This window comes from Passer montanus, unplaced genomic scaffold, assembly GCF_014805655.1.
Source record: "Passer montanus isolate IOZ18808 unplaced genomic scaffold, ASM1480565v1 scaffold2, whole genome shotgun sequence".
Taxonomy (NCBI): domain Eukaryota; kingdom Metazoa; phylum Chordata; class Aves; order Passeriformes; family Passeridae; genus Passer; species Passer montanus.
In genome coordinates this window covers 7113405-7141336 of record NW_024366591.1, presented here as the reverse complement: position 1 = coordinate 7141336, position 27932 = coordinate 7113405, and the positions used below count along the sequence as shown (strand labels likewise).

General features: G+C 37.6%; 1 protein-coding gene across 3 annotated transcripts; it reads left to right on the top strand.

Moving 5' to 3' along the window:
- The first annotated feature begins 56 nt into the window (after window positions 1–56).
- Window positions 57–27266, top strand: COG2 (component of oligomeric golgi complex 2). Of its 3 annotated transcripts, XM_039707151.1 has the most exons (18): window positions 57–179; window positions 950–1111; window positions 1825–1890; window positions 2822–2902; window positions 3518–3621; window positions 4848–4956; window positions 6674–6853; window positions 7851–7975; window positions 9269–9395; window positions 13214–13353; window positions 16326–16387; window positions 17637–17788; window positions 18992–19192; window positions 19995–20067; window positions 21178–21320; window positions 21833–21972; window positions 25031–25211; window positions 26832–27266. In XM_039707151.1, the coding sequence occupies exons 1-18, from the start codon at window positions 111–113 to the stop codon at window positions 26931–26933; spliced, it is 2217 nt and encodes a 738-aa protein (XP_039563085.1). In that variant the 5' UTR covers window positions 57–110; the 3' UTR covers window positions 26934–27266. The 3 variants fall into 3 exon arrangements, with proteins under 3 accessions (XP_039563085.1, XP_039563086.1, XP_039563087.1); XM_039707152.1 differs by lacking the exon at window positions 18992–19192; XM_039707153.1 differs by lacking the exons at window positions 57–179; window positions 950–1111; window positions 1825–1890 and having other exon boundaries at window positions 2822–2901; window positions 3516–3621.
- The last annotated feature ends 666 nt before the right edge of the window (window positions 27267–27932 follow it).

Sequence of the window (27932 nt, the reverse complement as noted above, 5' to 3'; positions counted from 1 at the left end):
AAAGTTTAGATTGGACATTAGAAGGATTTTCAAGGAAGGGTGCATTGCGGCGGCGGCCGCGCTCGGCGGTGCCGCGCTGGCCGAGGGGCGGTGCGGGCGCCGGGCCTGCCATGGAGGCCAAGATGAACCTGCCGCGGGGCCCCGAGAACCTCTGCTTCGACAAGGACGAGTTCATGAAGGTGCGCGGGGACCGCCGGGGCTGCAGGGTTGCGGAGGGAAGAGCGGCTTCCTGAGGATGGGGTGGCGGGTTCCCTGCGGGAGAGAGCGGCCCGGAGCCTTGGTCGGGATTTTACGGCTCAGCCACGTGCCTAGGGAAGTGGTGGAGTCACTATCTCTGGAGGCGTTTAAGAATAGACTGGACGTGGCACTCGATGCCAGGACGTAAGTGCCATGGTGGCGTTCAGTCACAGGTTGGGCCCGATGCTCCCGGAGGCGTTTTCCAACCCATCCGCCCCCGTGGCTCCCGGGGGTCCCGGCAGAGCCCGGGCACGCCGGCTCCGCAGGCCGCGCCCCACACGCCGCCCGCCGGGCCCGCTCAGCCACGGCCCTTCCCCCGGCCGGGCTGGGAGAGGCGCCGTGCCGGTGACGGGGGACCCGGGAGGCGGCCGTGCCCGGGTGGGGCCGGGCTCACACTGACCGGAGCGAGAGGCCTGGCTGCTTGGAGAGAGCAGAGTAGTTCTCAGTACTCATTTCGACTCTTGGCAGTTGTTTTGTGGTTTGTTTGTTTGTTTAAGTCTCCTGTATTTTGGCGAGCTGGTCTTTGGATATTCAGCCCCACGACGCTGTGTGCTTTTCAGCCTAAAACCCGAGAGTTTAACTACAGCGTTAAGAAGCCTTCTGCCCCCTAGGGCTTTAGTTTAATCAACTCACAGGCATATGGAGTACTTTATTTTGGGTGTGTTCCTTGTGTGAACTGTTTACTTACATCCTTCTCTCTTTCCTGTTTCAGGCGGATTTTGATGTTGATCACTTTGTGTCAGACTGCAGGAAACGTGTGCAGCTGGAAGAGCTCAGAGAGGATCTGGAGCTCTATTACAAACTCCTTAAAACTGCCATGGTAGAACTCATAAATAAGGACTATGCAGATTTTGTTAATCTGTCAACAAATCTAGTAAGTGTTACTGGTTGTACTGTGTAGTTCACGCTTAGTGTAGTTCAGTAGGATTTTTATTTTTCATATGAAAAGTATATGGCTTTTATTTTTGCATTTTATGATTTAATGCATCTTGTACTGAGGTCTCTAATCCTTGCACTGAGACACCATTCCTATAGAATTTAAGAATTGCTGTACAGAATTGCTGTTGGCCTGTAGTAAATGTTTTAGATGTACGTATGTTGTCTTGAAAAGTTGATTTGTTAGGGAGTTAGACTCAGGGCAAACTTTTTTCAAGTTGTCAGCACTTTTAAAATTGAAGGAAATAAATTATTAAAATAGAATAGCAATGATAAAAGGCTATTCTGAAGGATTCTTTTAGTAATCTTTAAACTATTTGTATCTTAAAAAATCCCCAACTTTGTGTCTGAAAATTATAATTGTTCCAATTATACAGATTCAAAGACTGAGACTTAACATTATTCTGAGAGGAAAACTTTCCATAGGAGGAAATTTTGTTTATCTTTTGGCTTTGTGTGAAAGCAGTCTTACATCTTTATGCTTGTATTTGAGAGAACATATTTTTGTATTAAATGAAAAGCTGGAAATTATAAAGGAAGTTATATTTTCTCAGTTCTCTTTCAGTATCTGTAAAATGATAGGTTTTGTCAGTATTTCACATATGATCTCATAAAAAAAAGTAATAAATGTGTTTGTGGTAATTTCTTTAGGTTGGCATGGACAAGGCTCTCAATCAGCTTTCAGTACCCTTGGGACAGTTAAGGGAAGAAGTTATGGTAAGTCCAAAACAATCACTGTCAACAGCTTGGTAAATTCAGCTCGCTCTCATATGATGTACAGAATGTCTTCTACACAAAATAATATTTATTACAATAAAAAAATTGTAAAAATTCTTAATTAAAAAAAACTCTTTGAAAATTGATGACTTAGATTGCTAGTAGGAGAAGCATTGTGTTTTCAGACACTTGTATTGCAGTACATTTATGTTTCTTATAGTGCATTTGAACCAAGCGATAAAGAGTTTCTAAAATTTGACAAGTGAATAGACTCTTGCAAGACAAGTCTATGGAGATATCTTGGAGCTGTTTAAATATTTTAATAACTTAAAGATGGTAGAAAAATTCAGATGGGACACAGTCCCTTTATGGATTTATTTTGCTCAGTGTGTGGTTTAACCATAAAACCTCACGCTCTTGGAGGTGGATCTTATTCTGGCTCCTCCACACTGACTTGGTATTTATAGGAAGGGGCAATTTTTGATCATCTTGGCAGCCAGTTCAAAGGGATGCTTGCTTCATAAAAGTGCCTTCAAAATGTCACACCCTTCTTGTCTAACAGAAAACAGAGTCAGCTAGTATAGAGAAGTCCTTGTTACATGAAAAATATTATTTAAAACTGATTTATAATTTCAGTTGCAGGACAAAAACGTAGTGGGTTGATAGCCTGTTTTTAGGCAAAGGTCATTTGTTGTCTTTAAGGTAATAAAAGAAGGGTTATGGTGGAAATAATTATATTTGCAGTGGCAATACCTAAGGAGCAGATTCTACTTTCAGTTATTTAGTTGTATTTATGGCTTTTTCACTTGATGTACAGTAGCATTTATTAGTCCCATGATTTTATTAATCTAATAAATTAGATTTTTTTTTAAGGTTTTTTTCAACCCTTAAATGGGAAGCAAGCTTTACATACTGACTTTTTCTCTCATAGAGTCTTAAGTCTTGTGTCAGTGAAGGAATTCAAGCAGTAGATGACCGAATGACTAAACAAGAAGACATTAGAAGAAAAAAGGTACAGCAGATAAATTACTACCTTTATAAGATCATCCTTAGGATGACTTTGATTTGCCATTAACCCAGAGAAAATGAAATTAAGAAAGTTCTTTGCTGTCTAGATGCACACTGTGCAGGACTTTGTACTTGTAAAATGGATTGACATTTTGGTTGACAGACTTCATATTTTACACTGTCTAGTTGATCATAAATCTTTGTTTTACTGTAGTGCCCAAAACATATGTTTGATTTAGTTGGAATTTTTTTTTGTTATAGTTGCTCTTGTTTCTGACTGCAGTAGCATATAAACTTACTTATTATGAATGGAATTGAGGTACAGCAGTTTGATTTTTATGGGCAGGGGACACACTAACATTTGTCTTTGTGCTTGACTTTAAAAAACATCAGGGATAGGAGCAGCTGTCCTACATCTGTGACAGACATTTATATGTGGTGTTTTATGGACAAATGTGAGCAATACTTCAACTGAGAAATGACTCAAGTGTTAAGATAAAGGGAGAAAACTTAAAACAGAAAAAACCCAAAGAGCTGAGAAACCATCTAAAATATTTTCTTTAGGTGATATCAGTTAGGATTGGGGTTAGACACAAACAATTAATTTCTTTAATTACAGATGTGTGTCCTGAGACTTATTCATGTTATTCAGTCTGTTGAGAAAATTGAGAAGATTCTACATTCCCAAGGCACTAAAGAATTGTCCTCCTTAGAGGGAAACAGGTAAGAAATTGTAATGTTTGGTTTTGTTTGTTGTTGATGGGACTAACTTAATTTCATGGTGTTATTGAAGGTGAATTTACAAGCAGTGATTGTATCTTTAGAAATGTAACTCTGATGGAATAAATTACTATAATTTTGGTATTTTCTTGGTTTTAGTCTTCTGCAAGCCAGTCATTCACAGAATGTGTAACTCAGACTCCAAAGTTCCAAGTTGCTTGTGGTGCTTTCAGTAAGCAAGCTTTGTGAAGTTAGTCTGCAGTTGTTTTATTTTACATTATTTTATTAGAAGTCACTAATCCTCTCATGTCTGAAATACTCTCTATGGTTTATTCCAATTTCATTTGTAAGTGAAACAAAATAGTTTTTCTTGTTTTCCCTGCTTATGTGTAAGTGAAAGGGCTGCTGCAAGAATAGCTGAAGGCAGGCAAGGCAAACCTAGTACAAGGAAGGTTTGTGACAAATTCCAGTCAAACCTCTTCCTCTGCCTTTTCTGAGGATTGCAGGATATCGTTCAGCCAGTTTTGGAACTGATGTACCAGTCACGCACCTGGAAGTCTTGACTGGGATGCAAGTACAATTTAAGCTGGAGGAAAGATGCAGTGTGAGACTGTCTCTTCAGCTCAGTGTGCTGGATCACATGGTAGTGGGGGGTAGGTGTACCAGAAAGTAGGTTGATACCTAGAGGGACAAAAGCAGATGTTTTCAGTCAGGTGGGGCACTTTGCAGAATTACGTTTGCAGTTGAGATCATACTTGAACAACTGAAAATTCAGCTCTATTGGGATTGTGTGGACTTGAAAAGTGCAGGACTGTTTCTCCAGAGATAACTGTCATTAGTTTTACTATATGACAGAGTAAGAAAGAAACAAATCTGGATGGTGAAGGTCACCTGGTGCAGTTTCTGAGCTCTCTTAAGACTGACCTTTTATGTGATGATAAAACTGCCATCTGGAAGAAAGTGCTTCATACTGCTGAGGCAAGAGCTTATGTTCCTCTCAGCTTCTGCTTCACCCACTTCATGTTAGAGCTGCAAAGCAGCACTAATCATGTAGCGTGCTCCAGATCATTATTGCTTGATTGCAATAATTATAGTAGTACCTGTCAGAATTCAAAATATTTAAACTACGAAAAATTGAGGGAGAGCTCTGTCTATCTGTTACAGATGAGAGTGAGTTGGTTTGAAAGGATCTAACTGTGTATTCTCATTTTGTATCATCTCTCTTCTAGTCCACTTCTAACTGGACAAGTTTTAGAGAGAATTGCCACAGAATTTAATCAACTACAATTTCATGCAGTACAAAGCAAAGGAATGCCCCTTTTAGACAAAGTGAGACCAGTAAGTATTGCGTGACACTTAACACTTGCACAGTCAAGCAAAACCAGTATAATTGGAAGACAAATGCCTGTTTCCACAGAGTTTTATTGAAATAATTTTTGGAGAAAAATGGGTTTTATGAGGTCATTTTTATCAGTTGACTAGAACGATTGCTTTTTCTGAGGATGCATGCCCTGTTTGCTTGCTTCTTTAGGATAAATTACGGAGAATAAGAGTAGGAAATACAACAGACATTTTTGTTAGCCTAATGTATCCTGCAGTTTGTCTGCTTACTGATACTGAGGCCTCGTTCTAGAGATTTATGTTGGCTTTGTTAGCTGTAGTGTACAGACCAGAATATAAATGGAATGTGCCTACATAGGGGCTGGCTTGAATATATTCAAGTTTTTCTTCTCATGAAATTATGCTGGCCATTACTAATCTCCCAGTATACTCTTTTACCTACTGTAAAAGATTAATTGATGTTTTGGTGGGACTTTTTTTCTTCTATTCATTCAGTGGGGAGAGGGAATAAATGAAAACTTGTGCTAAAAGAAAGCTGTGAATATGGAGATGGGGTAATGCTTTAAGCTGCTTCTCATGAGGGAGTCATTCTTAATGGCTTTCAGGCTATTAGGTAGTTCAGAGTTCCATTTTGTGCCTGTGCCTGTTGGCAGTATAAACTTGTTTCAGCTCCAGATATCCATGGGATCATGTTGTTACATGGACAGTTTACAAGACTCCTCTGGCCACTGAGTTGGATATCAAACTTGGATATTAGCAGCAGTGAGCATGAGCAGCAGAGTAGTGTATGGAGTGGGAGAACATTGTCATGTGGCTTCCTTAATGGTGTTTGCCAGGTCTTTGGTCCTGTACCTGTTGTTCCTAAGGCTCATCAGAACGTTGCTTTTATGACTAGTCACCAATTGGATTCCTGACTTTGCATGTTCCTTACAAATTCTGTTAATCATTTTAGGATGGTTGGACACAATACAGCATGTAAAAAGGGAGAGAAGAAATTTTCCTGGCTATATTCACAGTTCAGCTCTGACTACCTTAACGTGTGTTGCTGAACTTCCTTCAAATGCAGAGTTACAGGGCCAGGAGTATATCTGCAGGTAGTGTAGCAATAGACTCATTGCTACAGTAGTCAGATCTAGTAGAAAAGATGTCATGGGAGATCAGGAAAAATGGTTTGCAAAAGGGAGAATATTATGTAGACTGAAGAAGCTGTTTGGCAGAAGCCAGAAGGAATCTAATTTCTTTGGTGTTTGCTAGTGTAACTCAGTGTCATTGGTTTGTGGTAATTTGACAAGTAGTGCTGGGTACATGCTGTTTGTTTAGTCTCTGACAGTGAGGGATAAATGCTACAATTGTTATCCCTGGTCACTTATTGTAAATCTTTTGTTTATTGTCACATACTGGTTCAGTTGAACAAGGAGCAATTATTGACTTATTTCCTCAGGATAATGCAGACCTGATATAACTTATTATATAACTTACAACATATAGAAAATAATAATTGCCTTTAGCTTTATTATAATAAATCCTGTGTTATATAGCATCAGTAGCCCATTAAGTTTGTGTTAATGGTCGTTCAACACTGGCAGTTATCAAATTGTTGTACTTTTCAAGTAAGGATAGAAAGCCGAGTTAGGCACATCTGGATGAATTTACTTCAACAATGATGACAGGCTTTGATTTTGGCTTTTTATGACTATTTTCTTTCTCTTTGAAGCGTATAGCTGGAATAACAGCCATGTTGCAGCAGTCTCTGGAAGGGCTGCTCTTGGAAGGCCTTCAAACGTCAAATGTTGACATAATCCGCCACTGTCTACGCACTTACGCAACAATTGACAAAACACGAGATGCAGAGGCATTAGTTGGCCAAGTGCTTGTAAAACCTTATGTAGATGAGGTAAGATAACATAAAAAAATTCCATTTGTTTTCCAAACATGCTTATTTTTCCTGTGAACCTCCAGCTTTTGTTAGCAGCTTCAAAATATCTTTGTGGAGAGAACAGAACTGAGCTGCAGTAAAATGTCAATTTGGTTGTTGTTGCTCTTTAAGAAAAAAGGATGGAGGAATTCTCTTACCTGCCTGTCACCAATTTCAGGTTATATCCAGTGTGGATTCTTTTTCTTACCTCCATTTTTCTTGGGCTAAAGAATCAAAAAACCAAACCTCTCCCGTTTAGGACAGGTTTCCATTGGGTGTCTGCTGAGTGCTGTAACAGCTGCTACAGTGTGGGACATGTCACTTTCTCCTCAGTTTTCTCAGGGTCTATTCTTTCACCACTTCTGCACCATTCCAGTTGTTTATGTAGCAAAAGGCAAATGTGTTCAGACTTGTGGAAGAATACCAAGAAACAAGCTGCTGTTATTTTTCTACTGTCTTCCTTCTCTTTATGGCAGAGATTATCCCTTTTCACTGAGTATGAGGCACTGTCCAGACAAACTGATTTGCTAGCTGCTTTAAAGGTTTAGCAATGTCACAGAAGATGCTTTGCTTTGGCTTGCCTGTATTTGGGATTGGACCAAGCACTCAACTTTTAGAAGGAATTTTTACTTTGTTCTGAGTTGAATTAGCTTTTACCAGTTGCCTGTTTAACTTGGCAGACTGCTTCAGATGACAGTGATGTGGCAGTGGTTTGGGAGCCAGACACAGGGGCTCACATTTAAAAGAAGGGATCTCCTTCCCATTTTTGGGGCCAGTCTTGGCAGTTAAGAGTGCTGCTTTAAAGGAAGTAATAATTCAAGCTAGCAAGTTATACTTGGAAAATATAATGAAAAAAAAGTAATATACTGACTATCCCAGTACTTGAGGTTATAGTGTTAAGAGTTTTGTGAGTCTTGCATAACAGCATATTTTATATTCACTTTTTTGGCATTTAACACTGAGCTGTTCCTGGCAGGTGATGGTGGAGCAGTATGTGCAATCCCACCCCAATGGCCTCCAGGCTATGTACAATAGGCTGTTGGAGTTTGTTCCTCATCATTGCCGTCTCCTGCGGGAAGTAACAGGGGGAGCAATTTCCAGGTAAATATCTTGGGCTTCTCAGCTGCACTGAAGTTACAACAGCTATCACATGCTTTGAAATCCTGTGCATTATCAGCTTTCATGCTCTAATGACTTACCTGGCGTTTCCTGAGGATTCATAGTCAAATTTGATTTGTATCTCATGCCTGTGTTTTTCAAAACAAAACAGTGCACAGACTTTCCTGGTGTTGCAGCCTAGACCTTCAGAGGAAGCAAAGACAATCCTGTATTTCAGTAGTAGAAGTGAGTCCTGTGCATCTGGCACATAATACAAAGTGTCAGATAACTTGCTTTTTTGAACCCATTAAATATGATTGTACACTTCATCCAAGGAGAATAGCATAATAAAGCTATTAAAATATAAGTTCAGAAGTTATTGAGTTGTTAGTGCACATCAGAAAAATGGGGATGGTCCTCAGAGGTTTGACTGATTTATTGCATGTACCAAAACTACAGGTTTAATTTATTTGTGCTTCCACTGTGTTCTCAAAAAGTGCTTAATTCCTTTTGCAATTAAATTGCCTGTTTTTCAAACTTAAATAATTCAAGTCTCCTGAATTGTATCCATTTATTCATCAGTTTGCAGGATGGTTAATATAGGAGACTGCTGTAATTAACAGAACTATGGATGTAGCCCCTAGGGACTGCAGAATTACTTTTCTAATTAGTCATCCATTGCTGAGCTTTTTATGACTCCTAAGTTTTACTAATATTTTAATTCTTTTAATCCCTCAGCAAGTTTTAATCATTCTTCTTAATAATGGAATGTTTCTACTTTGTAGTGCGGTGTACTAAATTGAAATGGAATGCTTTTATCTCTTCTGCTAAGAATTTTTAAGTTTTCAAAATCAAGGTATTTTTTAATCTTTTGATCAAACACAATATGTATAAATACAGTTTGGAACAATTAGGAAAAGGTTCTCTTTTTCATTACATTAGTCACATTGTTCCTACTTGGTAGGTCTTGGAAGTTTGGAGCTATTAAAACTTGAATTATATCTAGGATTTCTCAGCTGAAATGTACTAATTTTCCAGTGCACACTTGCAAAATATGTATCTGATAAATTTTTAAAACACTTTGAGAGTTACAAAAAAACACCTTGGATTTGATGAGACTGTGGAATCAGATAAGGAATCTTCAAAGGAAGAACAGTTTAGGGAATCAGTATAAACATGTAAAAAAATTTCATTGCATTTTGTCTAGTGCATTGCATCTATTTTTTAGTGATTCCTGCCTCCAAATAGAAGCCTGGTGGTAAAATGTAACCATGGAATAATTGCAATTTTTTTCAGTGAAAAAGCAGATATTGTTCCTGGATATGATTTCTTAGTGAATTCAGTGTGGCCAGAAATAGTACGCGGTTTGGAAGAGAAATTGCCATCACTTTTTAACCCTGGTAACCCAGATGTGTTTCATGAGGTAATTAAATTTCATTTTTCCATTTCTAATTTCTGTGACAGACACAAGAATTGAAAGAGTCATGTTCTCTAGCTTCTTCCCCCCCTGCTGCTTTTGCCTAAATTCATGTTGTTGCATGGCTTGGAAGAGGAGGTTATCTCAAACCACTTTGTTCAGTTTTCATAGGAATTAATTCTCCCCTCAGGTTTGTTAGGAGAGCTCATACAAAAGTTATTTGACACCATTTAGTCAGATGAATTAGTGTTTATTTTGGGAGTAGAATTGCAGTGTTATTGAAGGTGGGAGTAGATGACTTCAGTGTTCACACAAGTCTAGAACTTCTATGTAGCAGGATTAAATTAAATTAAATAATTTTAAATTAATATTAATTTAATTCAGTTAAATTAAATTTAATTCAGTTAAATTAATATTAATTCAATATTAATTAAATACCTCGGTTGCAACTTATTTTTTACTATGGGAAGATTTTAAAAATTTGTTGTTTCACTTGCCTGTTTTAGCTTTTGCTGTCTTGAAGTACTGCTGATTATGTTGTGATTATAAATACAAGTCAACTAAAACCTGAAAATATTTGGCAGTGCCATCAGGTTTAGAAAACAGAGATAATAGTTCTCTGGTATCACAAGCTTACATTAAATAATGAATTTAACGTACTTGTCACTCTTGTATTTTCTTCATTGGTAGTGCTGCTCTGTGTCTAAAGCATCATCTTTTACTAATGGTGAAATAGATTTCTTGGTCTAGTATGAAGATTGGCTCTGGCAGTGCTTTACAGTATGTCACGAGTAGAAAATATGAACTGTGCTTTTCCTCATGTCCTGTCTGCTTGTCTTTAACCATGATTACTGAAAAATGGAATTTCTTTCCCCTGGCAGTTTGACTTGTGATTAGTGTGAAACATTTTATTTTCAAGATAGAGATGGGAGGCAGGAATAAATTGTCTGAAAGAAGGCCTTGTTGGTGTATCAGGACACATGACTTAAGGAAATCCTGGCTTGCCAGTGGAGGCTTATAAGGCATGTGATTCTTCATGTGTTCCTGCAAAACTGCTTTTACTAAACACTTTAATAATTTTTTCTTGGAGTTTAAGATCTCTTTTGTACAGATAGATTGCATAAGTGAAAGCAGGTAGGCATGACTGAGCGTGTTTGCAGTGCTGTCTCTGAATAAGAAGCAAATTACATGGATGTTGAAGAAAGCTGTGGTAGTGTCATGCAAGTGACACTGTAATGTGTCCTCCCTCATAAGAATTCTTATTTTACCACGAAGTTTCGGTCACTCTTCAAGCTTTCACCATATGCCCTACGTACTGCAGATTGTGAGCCTTGTTGGGCCTTTGCTGCACTGTGCTGCGTGATGTGCAGGAGTGTATTGTGTCTTCAGAAAAGCTGGGTTTGCTTAAAAGGCCTGTCTTATGTTACACTGCTACTGGCCAACAAAGGCATTGCGTTTATTTTAAAAACACCCAGCAATCCAAAAAAACCCCATAAAATCCCAGCACTCACCCATGACTTCCAGGTAAATCATGTAGTAAGTCCAAAGTACTTTTCAGACTGCTTTTGACTACTTAAGTGACTCATAGTCATTAAAATCATTAAAATATTTTACTTTAAAATCAATACAAAGTTGAAATGCCAAGTGTAAAAATGCTATTACACTTATCTAAAGACTAATAGTTCTGAATTGAGAGGGAGGGAGAAACCCTTTAAACTTGTTTTGCGCTGATGATGAGCCAAGTAATGCTACACAAATTTTAGACAGTAATCTTTTGTCTCCATTTTCTTGATAGAAATGCAGAATAGTTTTTTTCTCCATGTTTATTTGCATATGTACTTACGTATAGGTTTAACACTGAAAAGTTTAAATATGCAGTGTCTTCTGGTAAGGGTTTTAAGGTGTAGAGGAGAGAGGGGGATTGAAAGATTTGTTTTAAATCCTTTAAAAATCAGACTGGCAATGTTAAGTATGTTAAAATAAGCATTTGTTTGTGCGAGGTGGCTTTTTTAAATAGTTTCAGGTTGATGTGCCTTTATTTGAGTTAGATGTGTAGATTTATGGGTATTTGAAAAGAATACTTCTTTTGTTCCTAAACATTTATTTAAGATTAAGTTTAGATTTCTCTGTTTGAAAATCGCTCCATTTTGATTCCTGATTTTATTTCTCATAAATAACTGTGCAGTCAACAATCCAATCCTAGAAGCTGAGATAGGAACCAGTCTTGCAGTTAATTCCCTCTACTGGATATGATGTTCTTAATATTGAGATAAATGTCTCTTGAGGTACCTTCTATTTTGAAAGTGATAGGTCTTTACAGTGTGTTTGGTTTATATCTTTGACTTACACTTGGGGTAGCAGAGCATTAACAGCTTGTTTGCCCTTCTGCAGTACTGGGTTTATTATCTAAGAAAGGAGGTGTGAAAGAGAACTAATCTGTCATTCAGTCTGGGTCTAGCTCCCATGCCTTTTATGGGTCCATTGTGCTATAAATACAACCAGGTTAGGAGAAAAGTAGTTACTTAAAAGCTTTTGTATGCATTTTTCAGAACACTGTCTTGACACTGAAACTACCACGTCACAATAAAGGTATTCCGTAATTATACCTTTGGCAGAAAGTTATGAACTTACTGAGATACACAATACAAAAACATCCCTGTGGCAGTTTGTGTCCTTTGTTCACAGGAGAGTTTTTGAGAGCGGGCCCTCTAAGCAGCAGCACAGGGGCTGCTCCTGATAATGTTTTACTGCTTCACAGGAGGCAAAATCATATTGCTCCCACGGTGCTCTGGCTTGTGGATTGAACCCTAACCCTGCAGTGAAGTCAGAAGCACTGAGAGATTGTCAGGCTTATTTCATTAATTCAGTAGTGGATTTATGAGAATACATGATAGGTTTTATGGCTGTTTCCTAATTTATTTTTTTTTTAATAGAATAAACTTGCACAGACACCAAACTAGTTTTCAGTTCACAGAAGTAATTTTAACTGCAGTTGTGTTTCAATTTTAAATTTATTTACATAAATTTTGTAGTCTGTTAGCAAGGTCTATTTTGTATGAAATAACTTTTTTGGTACTGTTTCACTTCTAGTTTTCATCAAGTGTTTGGCTTTCTGCTTTGTGCATGATTTAATTTATTATTTCATTTTTTTCAGTGTTCTTATACTTTTGAGACCAAATCCACAGTATGTTTAGGGATTAATGTAATTTTTATTTTTGCTTGCAACCAGCTTTATCCTGTTCATAAACATCTTATTAAAGTATACACTGGATGAAGTTAGTTTATCTGAAATTGTTTGAAGTTCTTCTGCGTATATTTGATATTTACAAAACATTTTTAGGGAAACAGCTCTAGAAATTCTTACAATACAGGTCCTGTGTAACAGACAAAAACATTGTGCTTCCATTCTTGTGTGCAGTTGGCTATGTGTACTTCTGAGTTTCATTCCTCATTATTTCTCCTTGTTTTGTATTTTTATCTGCTGCACCTGACTGTGTTAGTACTGTGCAGTACCACCCCAGTGATTGAGCTCAGAAATAGTCAGGAATCTCTGATCAGTTTTACCTGATCAGCGTGCTTGGAGTGTTTTATGCTTTTTAGAAGTGTCCTTACCATAGAGTAACACTTTAAAGTTAATTTGGTTTTGCTTTCTCTGCAGTCCAGGCTTCAAGCCTTGTATGATTTGGTGATGAGGGGCAGTGCCAGCCCATCCTGAACCTCGAGCTTAGTTGTAGCATGATCCAAGGGTTCTGCAGAATGGGTGGTGGCCTTCCTTGTTTGCTGGGAGCCTGTGTGTGACCAGAATGCTCCTTCTCTTCCTGCAGAAATACACCACCAGTATGGATTTCGTACGGAAATTTGAACGGCAGTGTGGCTCCCAGGCCAGCGTGAAGAGGTTAAGAGCTCATCCCTCTTACCACAGCTTTAACAACAAATGGAATTTGCCTGTATATTTTCAAATAAGGTTAGAATGTCTTTTTTTGTTCACTCTTTCAAAAGTAGAGTTTAGTCACGGCAAGATGATCTGGCTTAAGGTCACACCTCCTCATCATTCAAAGTCTCAATTATCAACAAATTGTATGGAAATCAAACTAAAAATTTAATTACATCAGGTAACTTCTATATATCTTTCAAGAATTTAGCAAAAAAACACATAACTACTCCTCAGTATGTACTGTGTTGTCACACCAGATTTGATAAGCTACTCATAAAGAGTTTCAGGAACAAATCTAAATAAGTCTTGAATTCTTGTTTCATATTATTTTTTCCGGTGTCCCTGAAAGTAAGCTGTATGTTGAATGCTACTTATGCAAATCCAGAGGAATGCTTACTGTGAGGGAAGAAATCTTTTTTCTTAGAGGTATAGAACTAAAGGACTCAAGAACTTTCAGCTTTTCCAGACTTAGCTGTGTTTCTGACATTCTTTTTGTCTCATAGGATGTACTCCTTAAATTGCAGTATTCCCAAAGATTGTCCTATTCCCTGTTCCTGAGGAGCTAAGTAGTAACTTCTAGGATATTTTAGTAGCAGGTCTGATGTATCTGTAATATTTTCTTTTACAGACTTTGCAGCTAGAAAAGAACAGAGAGACCCAATAAAGCCTTTTTAAAATTCTAGTAATGTTAGAATTTTAATGAACAAAATAGAATATAAAACTGTATTTTTAGAAAGGGTCGTCTACATGTCTCATTGTAGGGCTGGAGAGCAACCCTCCAAGCAAGGAACAGAACCATTGATGAAGTCTGCTATGACCCAGCTGTGCCATGTGTAAACTCTCTTGCTCCAAAGCCTTGTGAGAGCCTCTTAAAAAACCCCGAACAAACAAAAAGTGGAATTTCCAAAAGAGGGGGAAGAAAAAATTATGTTTATTTTTAACCTGTATCACTTTAGTGGCCTTTCTTATTGCACAATTCTGTAATTTGCAATAGCACTACCACAGTCACAGTTATATAGTTTCTTTAATCCAGGGTGAATCTACTCTTATGCTGAAAAATTCCATCCAGGAATCTTATGAGTGGTAGAGTTAAATTTAAGTGACAAGAACATGGGGCTGGGAGCTGGGTATTCATATTGTGGTGGTTCATGGTATTTTGTAAAACTGTAGTCACAACATCTGATACCCTAATTTGGTTTTTTGCTTGCACATCTGTTCCTGCAGTTGTGTAGTGAACTGATAAGGACCTGTTACTTAGGGCAAAAAAAAAAGACTGATTTTCAACTCCAGTCAATTTCCCCAAACCACTTAACTGTACAAATATTCATGCTGGCCCAAGGAAGGGCAGGAGTATTCAGTACATAGTGGTGCAAGACTAAAAGTGTCTGTGGAACTGCAGCCGTTATGAAGCTTTGAACAGATATGTATCATTAATTGCCCTTTTTGTTTCAAGTCCAGCTTTTCTAGTAGGAGACCAATTGATCAAACTTTGATCATCTTGCTCATAAAATTGAAATGTAGCTTCAGCATATTTCTCTTCAGAAATGTTTCCCGTTGGGTAATTTGAGCTCTGATTGATTAAAACACTTTAAAAAATAATTTTCCTTTAATCCAAGATTACTGTAAGTCTAAATAGTGTACTATTTTGAGAAATGTTTGGATAACAGCAGCTTATTCATCTTTAATGATAGTATTCCTTTATACTGGAATAATTCACTTTGGAAATGCCCATGAATTCTTCAGTGCATAATTGTGAAAATAATACAACATACTAATTATATATATCAGGGAAGCTTTCTCTTAATGTGTATTAATATCCTTTAAGTCATACAAGATTTTGATTGAACTATTATCTCACGCTTCAGCATTTATAGTGAAGATTGTTTGGTGTTTTCTTTTTTCAATTTCAGAAATTCCCCAGCAAAATCAGCCATTACTAAAGCCTTTAGAAATGATCCTTTGAGGAACAGATGGATGTTCAGGCATTTCTTCGGTAGCAGTGCTGGCACAAACAGCACCAGTAACTCTTTCCTGTGTTTCATTCTTTCGGTTAGGTCAATACAATTGTGCTGTACACTGGGGAAGTGATTTCCTGTTAAGACATACTCAGCAAAAATTACATCACCGTTAAAAACCTTACTCTGTTCTCTAATCCTTTTCACCAAAAGACTTAAAGACACTGCTCTGTTGATGAAAGCAGTGCGTAGGCAAAACTGAGGTTTTGAAGCCATTTCACAAACGTGTTTAGTTGCTAAACATCCATCTTAGTCCATTAGGAGTCTGAGCAAAATGAGCGAGGTGGGCTCCTATCCTGATCTGGAAATGATAGTTACCACTTTTAAGAGAATCCCTACAGGTTTGTAATTAGTAAGTTTGCTGGAAAGACTTACAGAGTTACTATGTTGCACATAAAAGCAAAAAAGAGGAAAACAGTGACAACAGAACTTTCTACAGGGGAGCTTAAAGCGATGCAAGTGTGGAAAAGTATCAGAGGTTTTAATAACTTTGGCTGTTATACCTAAAAAATTGAAAAACTATTGTTTTTTATTAGGTACAGAATTGTTTGCAGAACCTTATGCTACTGCTTATTAAGACACATGTAGAAAGCTGGAGCTCCAGTATCACGTGACATATCTGAAGGTTAAAGAAAGTATGTGTCAATTTGTTTGCTTTTAGTTAAAAAACAATAACAAAACCACAAAACTTCCCTCCTCAAAAAGCTGAGGATTTGTCACTCTGTGAGCTATCATTTTGATAATGTTTGCAACTATGACTTTAGTAGTATCCCAAAGTATAAGCTTCGTATGTGCCTGCAAAATGTCAAAGGTTCTCCTTCAAATGTTTGAATGCTGGTGTTAAGTTGGGCAAAAATAACCCCAGGTTTAAAACCTGTTTATGTCCATTGATAGCACATTGAAGTAATACTAAAATAAACATTGAAAAATGTTTAGGCATCAATATAAGCAACTGTTGAATTGTGATATTCAAAATTTTTCTTTCAGATTCAGAGAAATAGCAGGGGCCTTAGAAGAAGCACTTTCAGATACACTAGAGGAGGCACCAGGTAAGCTTTTATTGCAAAAAATATTTCTTGTAAAGGAATCAGTTGTATAAATAGCAGTGATCACTCTGTCTCTTGAGTATTCAGTAACATCCATCCCGTGGTTCATGTGAGCTTTTTGTATTTCTGATTAACTGTTCAAACAGTATAAAACATTGTTACAGGGATAGCAATGTGACTTTGGTTACTACAAACTCCTCTTTAGCAGCTGTCACTGACATACTTATGGAATCATCCCCTCAGTGCAAGAAGGAGTTGTCAGCATTTGACATTTTCTAAGTGTCAACCAAAAGGCTATGCTGTGTTATTGGGGCATATTTTTCTTAATGTGGTAGCACTGTGTAGAGGTGAAAATCGCTGTCTGATGGCAGCATTTAGGCTTGCTGTCATTCGTAGTGTTGGTGTCTGCTCCAGAAATATACATTGATTTATGAGGAGAGGAGGAGGTATGCCCAGGAAGAACAAGTGTGGAAGGGTCTAACCTGATACATGCATTAGAAGCATATTGTAATCAGAAGAACTAATTTCAGCTAACAGAGTGAATACTTATGAAAAAGGTATCTGTGGGCTACCTAAATGTCTGTATGTATGTGTCCACACATTCCTGTATGTATGTATCCACACATTCCCTCTGAAGCAAACCAGGAGAAAAAAATCCTAATGGAGACAAAAACATAAAAATCTTACCACTTCAAGGTGTAGGTCTGGAACTTGGGGACACATTCCTTATCTTTCTAATTGTATTCTCTAAAATGTTAAAACTGTGTAAACTTAAACTACTTTTAAAGTATTTTGTTTAAATATGGATATTTGTACAGTGTTTTAAATAAATATTTATAGAAAATATCTCATATAACTGGGTGAGGATCAATAGTTTAGTGCTAAGGGAGTATTATATTATGGCTGGCAGGAATATCTAATGTAACTTCTTTAAAAGACTGCCAAAAATTATTTTGGAAATGTTATTTCCTGAAGTGGACTACTTGGCCAAGCTGTTTCTGCCTTTACTGCAAACAAATTCTCATTTCTTGCTTTTGCCTGCACAGCTACAGCAAGACTTTAGTAGAATTTGAAATCTAAAGCATTGAGGAGATAGAAATGTGTAAAGCATTGCCTGAAACAAACTCTTAAAATACTATCTGATTATTGTATATTTTAGGAAAGATCTTGGGTAAATCTTGGGTAATGCAATGATGTTGCATCTTTTTAAAACATGCTTAGAACTTGACCTTTGTTGCCTAATTGTTTGTAGCTGGGAGCTCGTTCTGTCTCTTGGCCACTCACATGGTCTGGACAAGTCTAGTGAAGTGCTGGTCAGATCAGATGTTTCTGCCGCTCTTAGCGCACCGCCTGTGGAAGCTCAGCCTGCAGATCTTGGCACGCTACTCCGTGTTCATCAGCGAGGTGAGAGAGCAGCCTGATTTAAGGGGTTGGTGATGGGGTATGTCCATCAGAAAGAGACTCTGAAGCAAAATACGTGACCCCTTTTTAAGAGTTCTTTTGTGAAGTTAATGGTTTTTGAGTTTGGCTTATAAAAAGTATCATTACAAAACACGTGATCAGTCACAAATATCAGTACTGTTGCAGTGCTGCTGTCTGGTGGTTGCCAAAGCTGTACTTCATGCTGCTTTATTCTGCCTCTGCCACCGAAACAAGAAGCCAAAATCTTAGTTTTCTTCTGTTTTTGTGTTGTTGATTGAGTGAATGAAGTTGTGAAACAGAGCCAGGAAAAAATAACCCTGCAAATAAGAAGGAGTGATACAATCTGGATCAGTTGTTTAGTATTGAGAATGCAAGACCAGTTTCCTGGGCAGCTGACTCGGCATCAATGATCACTGCTTCCGAGCAGAGAAACTGCTTTGCTCTTTTATTGCCTGCTCCCAGCCATACAAGTGAGCCCCCGTTTCTTGTGCCATAGAGAGACAGTACAATAGAATAATTGGGATTTGAAGAGATTTCTCTGGTAGTCATTTGGTCCCAATTCCTGCTCAAAATAGGACCAACTTATATGAGGTTGTGAGAGCCTCTTAAGTTCAATTTTGAGTATATCCAAAGACGGTGATTGCACTCTTACCTGGGAACCCTGCTCCCATAACTGATTGCTTTGTCCTCCTGTTTGATCAGAATTTCTCTTGCTACAGTACATATCCATTGCCTATTACTCTGTCACTGTATCTCAGGGAAAAATCTGATTCTGTCTTCTCTGTGCATGCCCCTTCAGTAGTTGAAGACAGCAGTAAGATCTACCTTTCTAATTTCTTTTCTGATTCAGTGCCTTAGTTTTCTCAGCTAAATCAGGAGAAGCACTTGCCTGACAGCAGAGAGTTTGAGGAGGTGGGAGAAAGGAGTTGTTTGACAGCAGGACTGGACTGCCCTCTATTAATCTTGGTTAGACAAATTTGTTCTAAATTGTCCAACTTTGTAGTGCACTCATTTTTTTTAACATTTACTTTTTACATGTTTTAGTAATGGTATGTAGTAATAAATCTTGACAGTGTGGCACTCTAATGCTGAAGTCTTACGAGTCCTTTATATACTGTTTCAGTTTGTCCACCTTTTTACTACCTTCACAATTGCTAGGGTTCACACTTCAATTTGATGTTTCAGGTTTATGTAAGGCCCATATCCAGTGAGAGTACAAAGGAAAACAAAAAACCTGTGCCAGTTGGTAGAAAGGAATCTTCTTTAAGCCTCAACCCCAGTGAGGACCAAGGGAGTGGATCTTCTCCAGAAAGTCTGCCATTGTCTTCTATATCTAGTACTCAGCTGATATATATTGCTGCAGATCTGGACAAACTGCAGGATCGGGTTTGTGCTTTTGATTTTACTTAGAAAGAATCTTCACTGATGTTTTTAGCATCTTGTAAGGGCATTAAATTGTTTAAAATAATGTACTATAATTTTTTTTTTAAATCTTAAATGCTAAAACTTGGGGTGTCTGATACCTGAAATACATGGCCTACTCTGTGCTTATTTGGAATGGCAGATTATGGGCAAACCACTTCAGGTATTTAAATTATTTTTATCAGTAGCTGCTGTACTTAATTTCTAAAATAAGATCTTTCCACCGTTTTTTGGTGTGAAGTGTCACTCTGCCAATCTTACCTTTTCTAGTGAAGTCTCTGTTGCAGCTTGGAGTGTGGTGCAACATTCACCTTTAATGTTATCTTCTCTTTAAGGTGTTTGCTGGTTTTAGTCTTGGAGGTTGGAAAAGGTTTTATCATCATGATTATACTTGATTAATGATCCAGAATCTTGAGGAGAGATGTGTGTTGTTAATTGTCTCCCAGTAGAGATGATTCCTGTGTATTTATTTTCAGTAAGGCTGAATTTTCTGTTATTTATGAAGTTGCAAATTGCAAGAGTTTTGTTAATTCTAAATTATTTCCTCTGAGTACAATAGTAAGGTAGAGGATTGAGTGTAAGCCTAAATTCCTATGCATATTGTAAACTTCTAGTATAGATTGCACAGAGATACAGTAAAACGATAGAAATCGAGGGTGTTTTGTGATGCACTGCAAACTTGCAGGATGTAGGAAAGTAATTAAATTTTTTATAACATGACTATATCTCTCGGTTTTGGGTTGTTTTTGTTTGTTTTTTTTTTCAGATTCCTGACATCTTAGACATGATTAAACCAAAGCTTGAAATGATTGGCTTCAAGAATATATCTTGCATTGCAGGTAAAGCTGAGAGGCTCCTTCCCCTTTCTCCCAAATCCCCTCTGCCAAAAAAATGAAATCAACTTTTACAGTTTCATTATTTACGATGAAAATACTTAATGAAACTTGCCTTCTGTTTAAATTGTTAAATAGAAACAATCTTGAACAGACCTGTTGAGTCTGGAAAATGTTTAACAATTAAAATTGAATGAGTCAAAAGTGCTTTTAGGACTTTTTCCAGAAAGTGAGGACTTTATCCTAGAAGATTCATATCATTAAACTTTTGAAAGAACTGGGGAAGAAGACATAAGGAGAGGCTTTCTATTATCCAGTGGAAACTAAAGTGTTTTTCTAAAATGGCTGTTCTCTCTCAGGCCTGATGAGTCATTTGAGGCAGAGGGTTATCAAAGTATCGTGGTTAAGTACCTTAACTTGAAATGGTAGAAGCAGTTCAGTATTTTAGCCTCCTTTTTTCTTCCTGGGTTTTTGTTTTGGGTTGGTTTGGGTTTTAGATTTGTCTCTTTGGTTAATTTGATTGTGTTTTTTCATCTGATCATTCTTTATGTGAAGTGTGAAGTTTGATTTTAATTTAATAATTAAAGCTAGGCATGTAGCTGCATGAGTGAACTAGTCCCTGTCTGCAAGCACAGCCAGGAGTTCTGCATCATGAATTCCACTGAAATCGCCAAATCAGAACTACTGGTAGATGTCCAAGTCTATTAGAGATGTAGGAGCTTGTGCACATCCCCCGCTCAGTGGATGGTCTGTTGCCAATCACAGCTTTGAGATGAACATATTCCAGTCATTCCATAGGGAATTTATTTTCTTTGGAAGGTCAGAGCCTTTTTATTCAAGCCCTTGCTTCATTGGTAATGCTAGAAAAACTTTGAACCTGAAGAATGCTCCTTTACTCCATTTGTCTCTCCTTGCCTCTGTCTGTGTTTCTGGCTGAGGAATGGTTGGTGTTACTGGCAGTGTTTTATAAGTGGCTGGTGTGTACTTATCTGGTAAGCATATCCTGTACTTGACACCAGCTCATGAGTGGGATTAGGAGGCTGAGGGGATTCACATAATTGTGTTGTGTTTGGGCAGGGTAGCTCAGTTTAAACTTCAGCGTTTTTACTTTAATAGGAGCCTTGGAAGATTCAAAGACTTCTTTATCAGCCTGTGTGCCTACCTTGAATAATAGGATTATCCAGGATCTCAGTGAGTCCTCCTTTGCGTACCTGAAGAGTGCACTGGAAGTTCCAAGATTATATAGGAGAACCAACAAGGTCAGTGCTGCTCACAAATGAAAAAATAAATCTCAGAAGGGTCTGTGCTGAGACTATTGAGAGTTCTTCAGACCTGTCCATATCTGCTTGAGAGAGCCCATGACAATGTCTTCAACCTAGTGAAGTATAGTACAAAGCTGTGGGTATTTTAACAAAGGTGCACTAGTCTGTTTTGGACACTGAGTCTGGCTCAGCTTTGTCTGGAATCAGCATGAGCAGAAAGAGCATTCATAGGAATAGGAATGCTGGCACATGCATCTCTGAAGAAGCTTTGGGCATTTTGAACCTTGTTCTGTATCATATCACACTGTATAGTGCTACTGAATGATTTTGTGATGGTGTCTTTCCTGTGTGTAATGATCTCTTTATTGACTTGTCCTAAGTGGCTTTATGTATATCTCTTTGCTTAGGTACAAGATTAGCATTTTTTACATGTGCTAGAATTGGGTGTTGATGCTTTCAGTAAGTAAATGACTGGTTCCTTCTTCCCCTGCTTCCCTGTCATCTGCCAGGAGGTGCCAACTAAAGCTTCACCTTATGTTGACAGTGCTCTTAAGCCCTTCTACCGACTGCAGAATGACTACAGAGATGCCTTGAAGCAGCCCATGATTCATCAGTGGTTGGAAGGTGCTCTCTCTGAAAGCACACAGAAGTAAGAGAACAGAACATTTTTTTCCTTAGTTTAAAACTCTATTGTCTGTTGAACAGGCACAGAAAAAAACCAAAATGCTATAAATTAACACAACTGTAAGGAAAACCAAAACACAGCACTCTTTAGATGGGAAATATTTCCTTGGATTTACTCTTGTGTTGCATGTTCAGCAGATGAAGAGCTGGGCAGGGAATCCAAAGACCTGTGCAAACCATGACAGGGTGGATAGGGCATTTGAAAAATTGGTTAGTTCTGGGAATGCAGCAGTAAACTAAACATGTGCATTTTGTATCAGAATTGATGTAAGACCTTAATCTCATTGCTTTCAGGGAAAGTTACTAACCTTGTTACTTTCAACGAACAGTGTCTGAATTTTCAAGAGTTCTACTGTCCTTAGACTTCTTTAATGTATGTAACGATTATCCAACTTGTTAGTGGTTTAAAAAAAAGGCTTTGGGCCTTTTAAATGGCTGAAGAGCTAATTGTTCACAGTTTTAATAAGGCAGTCATAAAGCAATACTTTCTTTAGCAGATCTTCTGTTTCCTATTTAGCATCTTGACAGCTTTTGAACGTGAGTAGTCATATGCATTAGGTTCCTTAATGGATTTTTTTTCCATTTGTCTAGCTGTATTTTAAATTCTTACTGCTGTATTTTAAATTCTTTCTGGGCAGGGATGTTGCATTTTGTGAGTTCGGCCAGTTAAAGCATGTAATGTGAGAGAGCAATACTTGCTTTTGTTTGAAAGTTCTGCCAGAAAATTTCATAGGATACCCCCTGCTTTTTGTGTTGTGGACAATTTACTCTTCGTGTTAGCTATATTTTTTTTCTTATCTCTAACCTTGCCTAAAACTAAAGAGTCGCCTTAGCCTATTTGGATGGTTTTGGTTTTTTTTCTTTTCCCGTCTTTATAGTTTTGCTTTGTTAGTTTTCTTTGACCTTTCTGACCATAGATGATAATATCAGAAGAATCCATGCAGGTTAAAATATAATTTGTGCTTTCTGTCTGTCCTTACATGGTTTTTCCCAATAATTCTTTGCCTATTATATTTTCTCTTGGCTGTGGCTGAGCATAGATTGATTTTTTTTTTTTCTCCTGAGATTTAACCACATAGTAATACTGAGGTTTTCAACCATAGTCAGAACACGAGTTTTTTCTTGTCCTTTGCCTCCTTATGCCTCCCTACTCTTCCCCTTCTGGTACCTTTCAGAATAGACTTAAAATTTTAAGACAATTTTACACCTTCACCAACCATTCTGAAAATTTTTCTTAAGTATTTTGGACAGGGCTAAGCTTAGGTTGATCTTGACTGCACGGGTCGTTTTCATTTAGCACAAAACCTCTTTTTTCAAGCTCGTTGTCTCTTTACCAATTTTTAGTCCATAGAGAGAAGTTTATTGTTATTTGTTAAGTAATATTGCTGAAGAACTGCAAAGATTCCTGGAATCTCAAGCCACTCAAGGTTATTGAGCTAAAATATCTTAGGGTGAATTCTTGTCTGTCTCTCTACATCTGTGTGCCTGGTTAGTCTTGCTTTTAAAGCTTCAGTAAATCTGGTGACACCATGCAAAGTAGTTGTTCTGTAGTACCTTGGACCCAGCCAGAGCTTTTTTGTCTCCCAAAAAGCAGTTCTAACTTAGGTTAAACATAGTGGCAGTGGTTAAACCAGTAGGACTGGCAGGTTCATTTCTTAATTCCTTAGACTTTTCTGTCCAATTCTGTTCTCATGTTTTGTTGCTATTATTTTTATCATTTTGTTTCAAAATCTTATCCTCATTGACAAATGACACGTCAAAGAAACTGAATTTTTTACACGGAGGAATATTGCAGTTTCTTTATTGAGAATACAGATGCAAATAATTAATTTCTTGCTGTGATAGTACATTCTTGCATCCTAATGAAAAAAACAGAAAAGAGCATAAACTAGTTAAAAATCACTGGGGGCTAAATTTGATTAAATGTCAGAAGGATTTAGGAGTAGGAATTAATCACAAGTGAGTAGGACTAGGAAATACCAAGATAGGAAAAGAGGATGTGACTGACTTTTACTGGAATGCTTTTGCTTTTCATAGAATGCTATCGTGAAACAAATTTCCACAGCACTGGCAAGCACTTTTTCTTTAGCTATCCCTATCTAATTACCCTTTTAAAAAGCTTGTCTGCTTTCTGTTACCTCCTTGTTTAAAAGTAATCATCAGGAAGATTGTTTCAACTCTTAATTCTTAGAGTAATATTTTTCATTGAGAGGCTCTTTGAAAGTTAGGTATTTTACCAAATTACAGAACATAGCTTAATCTGGTAATTTCTCTCATGGATCTTTTAATTTCCCATTGTTGCTCCGTTTTCTCTTCTTATTGTTAACTCACTGTCCTGGGCATCTGTTAATTTGTATTATATGCTCTTCCCATTTACACGTGGGATTTCAGTCCATAAGGCTTTTTGAACTCTTGTTAGTTGTTGATGTTTGGTTTCTTTGATGTGGATTCTTTCTCCGTGGGCAGTGGTGTTTTATTTTATCTCTGCTATTTCTAAATTAGGGTTAGGGTTCCTCTGTTTTTTCCTGCCAGCTTCCTGAGACTCCTGTTTAAATCACTTTCTTCATTTTAGAAATAGACATTTCTGACTGGTGTGCACATGTGTGCTCTCATACACACTTTTATGACTTTTCTAAAAATATGTGGGTTTTAGTCTGTCAGGCTGTTATTCCTGTCCTGTTTGTAAAATTACTCAATAGTCTATTGATTGTAAAGAGGGGCTGATTTTGACTGTTTAAAGTTGTTCAATTGCATTCCTTGGTCACTATTGTGTACAGATGTCTTGAACAAGTCAAAAATGTTGTGATGAGGAGTCTTCAAGACTGAATAGTAATCTTCAGATTAACCTCTGGAACTAATAATGGAAATACTGGTTAATTGATAATGCTAGTAAATAGCTTCTTTGCAAGGGAAGCCATTCCTTCTGGCACTGTTCAGCGGGGCCAGTGATGTACTTCTGCGTATGAAGTAGGCTCTTCTGTAAAGTGGATTTTTTTCTTTCTCATTCACCTTCCTTAATTCAGGTATTATGAAACTGTATCTGATGTGCTCAGTTCTGTTAAGAAAATGGAAGAGAGTCTAAAAAGGTTGAAGCAAGCCAGAAGAAGTGCAACTTCAAACCCTGTTGGTACAAATGGGGGCATGAGTGATGATAACAAAATCCGACTGCAGCTGGCCTTAGACGTTGAGTATTTTGGAGAACAAGTAAGTTATTACAAATGAGGTTTTTATTATTATTAATAGTTTTAGAAGGGAGATGGAAGAGGAAAGGGAAGCTTGACTCTGATTTTGATCTTGAAAGCTTTGTTGGTGTGGGTTTTTGGTTTGTGTTTTCATATTTGTATAAAGGAGATGATTTCAGACCTTGGTGATTATAGATACCACTTCAGCAATGTATACTTTCCTGTCTTTTCTTATACAAATGCAAAGCTTGTATTTCTTACTACTCAAAATTCAAGTACTGCTCAGTGCTTGGAAGCATTAAGAAGAAGCACTGTCTTTGCAGATGGGAGGGCAGGGACCTGACTTAGGTCTGATAGAAACTTCTTTATGGCCCTTCTTTTGTTTGTCTTCTGTCGGGGTGTTTCCAGCCTTGACTTTCTGCATGGTCAGGGTCTGTTCCCAAGAGCTGTGAGGATGTCAGCCTGATTTATTGTGGTGCATAACTGTAAGTGCTTTTCAGTGCCAAATACAGAATTTTAAATAGCAAAGCATAAAAGAAAATATTCCAGAAAATGTACACAGTAGTTACATAAAATTGTATAAACATACTATTTTGTACTCCTTTATTTCTAAGAATCATTTCTATTCCAACTAAGAGTCAAATCATATCTATCCAAACTATGATATTCAATCATAGCTATTCCAATTAAGAGTCTATATCATTATTTGCCAAGGAATTGTCTGATCTTGTTTATGAGCAGCTGCTGTTGATGCATTCTAGCAGGTAGATTAAGTCTGCTTGTGTGTGAGCAGATGCTTTTCTCAGATATGAGACTAATCACAATTGGGTGGAACTGTGGAAATCTTACTAACGAAAACTATTATTTGTCAGCTTTTGCCTGGGGTTGAGCTTTTGTTGTTCTTCTCCATCACTGCAATGTGAATTTAAGCTGAACTGGGACAGATTATTCATAATCATTTGGGAGATGTTTTGATACATGTGACTACTACAAAGAGGTCCAGCAGCAAGCACCTTTTCAGAATCACTTCATTATGGTTTTACTTAGTTCCAGATTTTTCTGCTTCACTGCACTCTTAGTTTTTTCATGGCCATATTTTTCTTATTGTCAGAGCAAGAGATGTCCTGGCTAAGAAATTACTTGCAGCAACCTCTGTAATAGTAGAGTTGTTTTTGTCTCCCAGGAAGTTCAAGGCTAGAGCCATAGGCTCTTGCAGCCTATTGAAATGCTTTCACTGTCATGCTGTTGGCTATTCTTGGTTGTATTCACGTTGATCTTTAGAGTATTGCCCAGAAACTTCATTTGAAGTTGGAAAAAAAAGAATCAGTTGAAATCAATGCATTAAAACAAACTACAGCCTTCTCTTTCTGATTGCTTCACTGGGAAACTTCCAGCTGGCTTTAGTTACAAGTTGCCTAGAAGATGGTGAAATATTTCCCTGCAAGACACTTCTGTAACTGGAGAGACTTAACTGAGCAAAGTTGGATGCAAATTTTTATCATTTGCAGTAGTTGCAGTTGTGGTTTTTGTCACATGTCAGTGCAGGACAAAACATAGGCCTTCACTAAATGTCTTTAAGTAGAATAATTAATGGGTTTTTAATGTTTTAAAGAAAATTAATGGGTTTTCTGTATCTTTTTAGATACAAAAGATGGGACTGGAAACAAGCAGCATAAAAAGCTTTTCAGCCCTTGCAGAGCTGGTTCTAACTGCCAAGGATCAGGCTACAACGGAACCATCATAGGTATTTTTGAAAGCATGTGATTGAAGATAAACAATGTCCCTAAAAGAAAGAGAATTCAACTCTGCTTTGTTTTACCAAATAAATAGCAATGAAGTGCTTCCTAAAGTATCTCAAGCAGCAAATCAGTGTATCTTCTGCCTCAATGAACTTGCTTCACCAAAAGACTGAGACTTTATCAGTTATCCATTATATGGAAAGCAATCAGAGTTCTAAACTTTCTACGGTAGAATAAAAGTAGAAGAAAATGTTTTTCTTACTTTTGTTGTACAACTTGAAATGTACAAGAACAAAGTTCTATGTTGAAAATATGTAATAAATTGTCTTCCTAACTTTTGGTGTCTTATATGTTTTTGAATTAAATGTATTGATTGATGGCTGTGTTGCAACCCACTTCAGAGGCAAAGTAACTGAGGTTGTTGTTAACAGAACCCTTGATTAGAGTGAAAGGACACAGTGTGACCAGAGTTTATGTATCTATATACATAAATATATAGAGAGAGCTCTATCTGTCTGTCTGTCTATCTATCTAGCTCAGGTTTATTTTAGAGTTTGGTTGCATTGGAAGAAAGGTATGTATCTGTTTTGGTTATTGTCTGTAGAAATAGAACTATATGTCTAAAGATATCACTTAAGAAAATATGTAGGGAAAAGAAAGAGAAAATATATGAGTACATAGCAGAGATGAAAGATAGTGCCATCCACAGATCCAACAAGACTTGATTGTTGCCATTTTAGATGTTTGTTGGTCAAAGTGATGGTCACAATCATGATCCATCAGAGGTGGGGGAAGCCCACGAAATACAGAGTGTTCATACATGTTTTGGTTCAGGTGGGAATGCCCTGGTATGTCCCCTGGAGGGGAGTTCTACGCTGTCTAGGGGATGTTAACACTGTGAATCATGTGCACTCCTCTGGTGGGAGGCCCCAGAAATGAGTCTGGGGCACATCGGGGTTGGTGGTGATCACAGACTCCATCTGTCCCATAACTTAGGAGGATCT